Source organism: Wolffia australiana, chromosome 7, assembly GCF_029677425.1.
Source record: "Wolffia australiana isolate 7733 chromosome 7, ASM2967742v1".
In the NCBI taxonomy this organism is placed as follows: domain Eukaryota; kingdom Viridiplantae; phylum Streptophyta; class Magnoliopsida; order Alismatales; family Araceae; genus Wolffia; species Wolffia australiana.
In genome coordinates, this window is record NC_135841.1 from 10,750,457 (window position 1) to 10,759,420 (window position 8,964).

Genomic DNA, 8,964 nt, shown 5'->3' on the forward strand with positions numbered 1-8,964 from the left:
GTTATGAGAAGCGTTGTGAGGTATATTTTTTATTTGAACTCATCAATTTATTTTTTATGTGAATCCTCATTCTATGATGCAGATACCAGTATACAAGAAGTGCCAAATCTCTGTAAGATGTCTTTGACAGAGGTTAGAAGTTGGTTTTTGTGCTTTTACTATTCCAACTTTCTATTGTGCCTTCCTCTTAACCATAACCACCGGTTATTGATATAAATATTAATTTTTGTCATGGTCTTTCCCTTCATGTTATTAATTTTAGACATGGCCTTTTTCTTCGCGTATTAATTCAAGTTTTGGTGATTATTTATTGCATTTTAAATCTGTCACGTCCCACTAATTTTATTTCAATTTTTTGTGTGAATAAGTTGGTGCACTTTGGATAGTATTCACCTTCTTAGTAAAGTTCGTCTGATATCTTGAGCTACTTGATCTCTTTACTTTTCTAGCGCTTTTCACTCAGACTAAGTTGTTGATAATTCGTATATAACATAAAATTTGGGTAATTTTTTCATCACAGTTTAATTTCGGTCCCCACTAACTGATTTCATTTTATGTTATTTTAGTAAACTGACGAACATATTTTAATATTTTTTATCTAAATCTCATTCAACAAATTAAGTTATTTAATCTCTTTACGATGTCACTACGCTTTCCTCTCAGACTTAGTCGTCATTGATTCATGCACTTATTTAACCTTTTTAACTTTCTATATCATTTTAATTTATGTCCAGAGCATTGTGGGGTTATGATGCAGTTCCTCTAAAAGGATCTCAGTAAGTGACATTCACGAAATACATTGTCTTAGGTTAATGGTCGAATATTCTCTTCAAGAGTTGCATGCAGAAGAACTGAAATGGTGCTTACCCAGTAGGATTTTTTTGTTGTAATCTCGCATATTTTATCTAAAATTTGGACCAGTGGTCACAGCATGGCTCTCTCCTGTTCACTTTGGTTTATTACACAAGGTGATTGACATATTCTTTTTCTCCATGCGACTAAATGTCTCGAATGAATACAAGAAGCCATGTGAATGTACCATTTTCATCTATCTCTACAGAGAAAGGGGAAATTAGAAGACGCTTTTTTAATTGGAAGATTCCATGTTATTGAAATTGATAAAATAATGAAAGATTCAATTTAAAAATGCCCAATGTGTCCTCTTAACGATTCATTACCCAATGGGAATTTTCTGTTGAATTCTGGCATCTTAAGATTCCACGGATCTCTCATGTTCACTTTGTTTTGTTACTCAAGGTGATTGACATCTATTTTTTCTCCATGATATTAAATGTGTGCAATGAATACAAGAAGCAAAATTAATATACCATTTTCATCCATCTCTATAGAGGGAGGGAAAAGTGGAAGACTCACTTTTTTCATTAAAAGTTGGAACTCTTCATGTTATTGAAATCGATAGATATTGAAAGAAACAATTACAGATACCTAATGTGTTCTCTTTAAGAGTTCTTGCCCAATGAGAATTTTCTGTTGTATTATTGCATATTATATCTAAAAGCTGGACCGGTGGTCACACCATGGCTGTCTCCTATATTCAGTTTGGTTTGTTACTCAAGGTGATTGACATATTTTTCCCCATACTGCTAAATGTGTGCAATGAATACAAGAAACAATATGAATGTACCATTTTCATACATATCTAAAGAGGGAGGGAAAATTAGAAGAGACAATTTTTTAATTAAAGGTGGAAGATTTCATGTTATTGAAATGGATACATAATGAAAGACTCAATTAAGAAATGCCCGATGTGTCCTCTTAACGATTCCTTGCCCACTGGGAATTTTCTTTTGAATTCTGGCATATTATATCTAAAATCTGGACCGGTGGTCACACCATGACTCTCTCCTATTAACTTTGGTTTGTTAACATGAAACACTAATTACTATACCATTTCATCAATCTCTAGAGAGGGAGGGAAAAGTGGAGGACTCCCTTTTTTCATTAAAAGTAGGAACACTCCATGTTACTAAAATTGATAGATATTGAAAGACAGAATTACAGATACCCAATGTGTTCTCTTTAAAAAGTCCTTGCCCAATGGGAGATTTCTGTTGAATTCTGGCATATTATATCTAAAATCTGTACCAGCGGTAACACCATGGCTCACTCCTGTTCACTTTGGTTTGTTACTCAAGGTGATTGACACACATTTTTCCCCATACTATACTAAATGTGTTCAATGAATGCAAGAAACAATATTAAAATACCATTGTCATCCATCTCTCTAGAGGGAGGAGAAATTAGAAGACTCATTTTATTATTATTATTAAAAGGAGTAATATTTCAAGTCATGGAAACTGCCCAATATGAAAAGTTACAAATCTGTGGTTGATTAAAAAAGAAGCGAACTGTTAAAAGGGAGAGCTTGCATAACCTGGTTTGGCGAATGGCGGCCAGTGGAGATCCGAGCGAGCGTCGTCATCCTCGCGCCAAACCCTAATCGACTGCTGTTAATAGCCTGTTTTGCGCTGTCGATCGCGATCAGCTTCCAACTGTGGAGAAGTAGGCGTGGAACTACTGCAAAAAGCGACTGCTGCTTGACCGGAAGTAGCGAGACACGCCATGGCGACGCCTCTCTTTCTCGCCTGGCTGGCCATAGCTGTCAGCAACCTTTTAAAAAAATCCCAACTGGTCCTTGGGCGATGATCAGGACCACAGATTCGCCTGGCTCCTTGATCGAATCAAGATTCCCCGCTGTGAAAAGCCCAATTCACCGCCGCGAGGTAAAATCGTTTAGTTTTTTGCGTTTTTCTTCGGATCTTGCGAATTGGAGATGTGGGTTGTGGTAAAAAACGCGCATTTCCAGCGGGAATTGGCATGGACAGAGCCGGTTGGCGCCCGTGCTGTTCGCTGCAGGGTATTGCAAATATCCCGGGGATTTATTGAGGCCGTCGTTGGATGTTTTTCTGGCGTCACCTTCCCTCAGATCTCTGTCTAGGGTTTGTCCAGAACTTCGATCTCCTCCGCCTGGGATTCTTTCTCGCCATCAAGTAAGCCCATTTCCTTGGATTTCTTCCAGAGTGCGAGAGAAATCTGATCCCTCAGTCGATGAGTTGTTGTAATTCTCAGGGCTGAAGAGCATGGCGAATACTAGAGCAGCGCCGAGCTTTAGAAGCATGGGAGTAAGCGGAAAACAGTCGTTTCTTCCTCCCAAAAGCCCTCTCCCCGGCGTCTCTCATCACGGAGATGGCGGATCCAAGAACCTGCCAAGAACACGAGAAGGAAATATTCATCATCAGCGAACTTCCTCGGCTAGTTTTCTGATCGAGGAGCAACCTTCTTGGCTGGATGATCTCCTAAACGAGCCGGAAACTCCGGTGAAAAGAGGATCCCATCGTCGGTCGTCGAGCGATTCTTCTGCCTACTTGGATCTGTCCAATGTTTATCTTGAAAACATAGGTCAGGATGAACAGGAAACTAGTAATTTCGCGCCGGTGCCGTCTTGGGGACCTCGCCAGCTTCACAAACCTTCAAACGTTGTTGAATGGCAGTACGGATTGGGGGAAATGAACTATCATGGTGGCAATATATCTGCCAAAGAGAAGTTCCTGGCGCAAAGTTTGAGATCAAGAGGCGCTTTCAATGATGCAGATTCGGTGACTTCTTCAAGAAATTTTAAGAATGGGGGGGAAGAGTCGGGATCCCTGGACTGTGAGAAGAATGATGGCTCCAACGCTAGTAGTTTCTCACCAGAACTTGATCCAAAACGAGCAAAACAGTCAGTTTCTCATTCATTTGTTGATTTCTACCTATTAATAATAACTACATAAATTTACACTGTTTTTAACAATTATGGCAGGAAATTCGCGCAGCGGTCTCGTGTCCGGAAGCTCCAGTACATCGCTGAGTTGGAGAGGACTGTTCAAGCGATGCAGGCGAGTGACTTTGAAGCGCGTGTATTTTCTAAAATGAATGAAGAAAATTGTGGCAATATTTGTTCTATAGAAGAACTCAGAGGATGTGGGCCGCTCCAAATTTTGTGTTTTCCTCTGCAGGGAGAACTCTCTGACGTTGCTGCAGAAGTAGGGTTTCTGGACCAGCAAAACATCATACTGAGCTTCGAAAATGAAGCCCTGAAACGAAGATTGGACAGTCTGACTCAAGAGAAGTTACTCAAGTGTGGTAAATATTTCATATTCACGCTAGTTATTACAGATCAGATCCGATTAAAAGACTTTACATTCATGCGGCCTTGATCTCGATCAAGGCCGAGCCAGCCAGTCCAATCTAGAGGACCGTTGGTCGATCACTCAAACTGGCAATCTCATAAATTGGATAAAGGCGGGGACTTTTTGGCCTCTTCATATTTTCTTTTCTTTATTGTCTTTGATGAAATAAAATGATCCGACAGATTTCGGGTAATTTTGCCTCTTTTTCCTCAAAAATAAAGACGATCCTATAGATGTATCAAAATTGACTGATCGAAAACCAAATTTTTTACATCTGAACCGTACTTCATACTCATTCTTCTCGTTTATCTCATTTCTTCTGATTCTTGGTTCAAAATTTGAATAAAAAACGATCGGCTCTTTGGACTGCAGTTCAGCAGGAGACACTGGAAAGAGAGATTTCTCGTCTCCGGGCCATGTATCAGCAACAGCATCGCCATCAAGCCCACGGCCCAACAGGCGTCAGAGAGCTGGATTCATTATTTGGAAACCTCTCACTAAAACAGAGGAGCCCAGTCCTGGATGGTAACAAGTGATAGGCCCTTTCAGCAGAAGATGTAGATGGCATAAATGGTAAGAAGAAGACCTCTGTAAAGCTGCGGATTCACGGCACTGAGGTGATTAAAATTCTTGGGAGAAGCAAAAAAAAAAAATTTACTCCCCTCTTTATGGGCACCTGGTGGGTCTTCTATAACGCGTGGATAGAGAGACCCATTCTGAGGTGAATAGGTTTTACATCTATTTCTTGTTTCTTTGGCTTATGTGATTTTAAATTTTCATATGTAATTCTCTTTGGGGCCAGTTAGCTTGTCCTCCATTGCTGGGTTCATGTTGAATTTTGTTATCTTAATTGAAGCTATTTTTAGTAAGAGAAGACATAAGAAATTTCCCATTTGAGATTACGCCTTGGAAGTAAATCAAGGGCGACAAAATAGTTATATAAATGCATGATACAGCATAGTTCCTGATCGTTAGATTGGCTGGAGTGACAACTTGTGATAGTGACAACTTTTATGATTATCCTTGGGAAATTTTCAGCTTGCAATTTAATCATAAAATCAAAAAAATGGTGGCCACACTTGAAAAGTTTACTCCAGGCTTGAATTATTATGAATTGCAAATCGCTGTTAACACCATTCTTAGATTCCAAGAAACATATAACCTGACGAGATACAATGAGAAAATGAGACGGATTTCATGTTTCTAACTATTGAATACGTCCCAGAACTCAATTTTCTCACACCCAGTTGGATTCAACAACCAAAGTCATCGTCTCATTAAATGCTACTATTATGTAAAAATATTATTTGAACTCTAAGAAATACCCTTTTTATGCACGAGCATTTGAAGTTTGATTAATAGAACTCTATGCGGACATCATATGGAAGGGGACGAAAACATTCATATGATTGTACGAATTAACTATTGTCTACGGTGTGTACTTTATATTCTAAGAATAACAAGATTATATTGTATAATGTAATCTAAAGATACTTCAAAAATACTTTTTCACAAAAAAAATTGCATAATGTAATCATCTGGACGAAAATATGTACATGAACTTTTCACCTTAAAGAGCAAGTTAAGTTCACTTTAATTTTTCGAATTTCAAGGCAACTTAATCAAGTTGCGTGCTGACAGAGCTAATTAATAATGGTACGTCATGTTTCAAATTCTAACTTAGATTCAAGGCACATCTATTCCATACTCATTATCTCCTTTCTTTTCATCCTAAACGCCTAATCATATGTATTTCACCATGACTGACTTAAAATGATAATCGACCTTCATTCTTTGGCCTCTCTACCAAACTAGTGCACGATTGCTGGCTAAGAATGCATACACATATGTATGAATGGCAAATCGTCTTTCTTATTTTTCTCGTTTGGTTTTTTCATTATCCTACTTAAATCTCTTCAAACGCCACAAACAGAAGACGATTATTTTATTTGACGTATAAGTACTTAACTTTCGATGATGAATTTAGACTTGAGTATAACAGGATTCTGGTTCCCCAGAAAATATTTTGGTGTTCTTTAGTGTGGTAGCAACTCATGATTTATACGGTTGCGATCTTACAATTAACGTCAAGAATTAGCTTTAGGACAACATCTTGATTCATAATTAGGTTATTTTGATTTCCAGTCCTTGCCATAATGGTGAGATACTAATAAACCCAAATTTGGGTATTTAATTGTCGTTGGAATTATTGTAAATCATTAATATGACTTAGTCTCAGTAAAGAATTTGATTAGTTAGCGATGAGCAACAGACATCTCCACAGGGAACATATATTAAGAATTTAAAGCTTTTTTATTTGATGATTAGGGGATGAGAGCATATATTTTATTAAATTAATATATATATATAAATTTTCTGTAGGATGATGATGAGAATGATAAGGATAAATATAAATTTGATAATTAATTTATCTAAACGGGCCGTTTGTGATAACGATGACAAGTAAATAAATGGATGGCATGTATAGATGGATGTGAATGGGTGGAAGTGGATGAATATTCATCGATATGAAGAAGATGAATTATGCGCAACAAGACCCACTGTAGATAATTGGATTCCACCAGGATCAATGTGATTTTATAGTGGGAGAGCCAGTCCACTTCTCTTTTGCTTTAAAACTTCAATCAACTAAAAACACAGAAAAAAATGATTGATCTTGAAATCACTTTCTTTCAATCAGCTACTAAAGTAGAAGCAATTCCATGATAATTTTTTACATGGATAGAGGAGTTTATTTATAAATCAGATGGAGAAAGGAGAGAAAGAAGAAGCGACCCTTCAAATTCCCGCGTCCAACTCATTCTGGACTATTAGATATCACGATTTGAAGTTGAACCATTATGATCCAACAACTTTTCTCTCTCCTCCTTAATTCATGTGGTAGTTTTTCAGTGTGGCATTAAAATTCATAAAATCCATAAATGTAAAAAATTCTCATCAAAAGTCAGATACCTAATACACAAACATACTGCAGTAATGGAAAAAAATTATGAATACCCATGTCCATTTTGTAACCTCACAAAGGGCAATTTTGTAAAGCCCTATTGAGTCATAAATCAGTCAGTGGGAAATAACTTGATATCTTATGAACATCCATGTGTCTGGTTGAATATGTAAACTCAGAAATTTAGGTGCGAAATCCAAAACCTAACGCTGTGTTTTTCTAGATATGATGGTTATCAATTAGAGAACCATCACCTTCTTTGCAATATTTTCTTTTGAGTTTGTTTTTTCATGGTAGGGAAAAATCATAGACATTTGTGATGAAGTTATCAGAGTTGATATTAAAATTGAAAGGATCTTAAAATATCTTGAAAGTAAATAGTAAATAGTAAATATCTTGAAAAACGTTCTGAGCATTTTTTTGGGAAAAAGCACAACGATGGGAACAACCGACCCAGGGTCATGCTTGTAGTTTGATCCAATCGTGCACTATATATATATAAATCTACGGATATATATATATATATATTGCAACAGTTTGGGTGGAGCGTAAATATCCCATTTACATGCGGAACCCACTTGTCCACACCTGTGACACAAAGAAAATACATATAACAGTGATACTTCATTAGGTCACAGAGAGGTCTTCAATAGGTTTGTAGGCCATTCTAGAGCTTGTGGATGCCAGAAACTCGTGTCTCCTATAGAGCATTGGTACGTGTGGAGTAGGAGTTGATTTCCTTGTGCTCGTCAAATTTCTTCGTGGTAGCTCCGTGATGTAGGCAGCCCCTAAATGAGATAACCTGCACATCCAATGCTCCACATGATCTCCCACCTGTGAGGTTGATCAGGGACCAGGATGTGATGGGTTCACCTTATCCATGACATGACATGACATGCTTTATGCTCATGGCTGAATGTAGAAAGCAATATGAATTTCTCCCTCTACATATTTCTAATAGTAAATAGGCTATAGTGATTTGTAGATAAGAGTTAAACTTCGAGAATGTTGACAAGGTAAATATTTTCTCAAAACACTCTAGCGATGTCAAGGTAGCATGGGTATGGGAAAATCGATAACAATCAAACATAAATTGATGGCATCATTCCATAGAGATCTCACTGTGGAAGATGATGGAAAGTACTGGCATCATGAATTAGTGCAATGACCAATACACTGCACATACTCATCAGAGGGGAGTCTACGTTGCATAAATCTCCAAAAAATGAAAGGGAGATCATACTCTTAAAGAAATCAATTTTCTCATTTGAATATACCTTTTATGAATATATTCACATTATATTCATGGATATATTAATTTTCTAAGCCGTAATATATATATATATATATATATATTATTTTTATGACTTAGGATTCATTTTATGAATATTAATGAATGTATTTAAGGTCATAAAATCACGCCTGCAACATGCCGCCATTCGATTAGATCAAATAACGACCAATCAAAAGCTTTGGAAAAGATTTACTACACTAATCATTAAAAAGAGGTGCAATTATGGCACTGTGAATCATGGTGCCATAATGCCAAACCATTAATGGCACTTATCTTGTTTTTTAATTTGCAGGGGTGTTGTGATCCAATGAAACAAATACTTATATTTAAACCATAGTAGATGCAATTCAAAGATCAAAGCAAATATTAGAAAATCGTTAATAAAAAGTCAAAATTTTGCAATGGCACATGCGGTGTGCATGCGTACAATCCCACTTGGTGAAAACAATGGCGCTGATGTGGCACATAAAAATGCGTTGTCACATCACACGATAATATGATTTTTCTGACTTAGA

The 8,964-nt window shown here is 37.0% G+C and overlaps 1 protein-coding gene across 4 annotated transcripts; it reads left to right on the top strand.

Annotated features, from left to right (window-relative positions):
* The first annotated feature begins 2,384 nt into the window (after window positions 1-2,384).
* On the top strand, window positions 2,385-5,040 carry LOC144705626 (uncharacterized protein At4g06598-like). Of its 4 annotated transcripts, XM_078578393.1 has the most exons (5): window positions 2,386-2,744; window positions 2,828-3,011; window positions 3,091-3,739; window positions 3,821-4,143; window positions 4,563-5,040. In XM_078578393.1, the coding sequence occupies exons 3-5, from the start codon at window positions 3,102-3,104 to the stop codon at window positions 4,724-4,726; spliced, it is 1,125 nt and encodes a 374-aa protein (XP_078434519.1). In that variant the 5' UTR covers window positions 2,386-2,744; window positions 2,828-3,011; window positions 3,091-3,101; the 3' UTR covers window positions 4,727-5,040. The 4 variants fall into 4 exon arrangements, with proteins under 4 accessions (XP_078434520.1, XP_078434519.1, XP_078434518.1 ...); XM_078578394.1 differs by having other exon boundaries at window positions 2,385-3,011; window positions 3,067-3,739; XM_078578392.1 differs by having other exon boundaries at window positions 2,386-3,011.
* The last annotated feature ends 3,924 nt before the right edge of the window (window positions 5,041-8,964 follow it).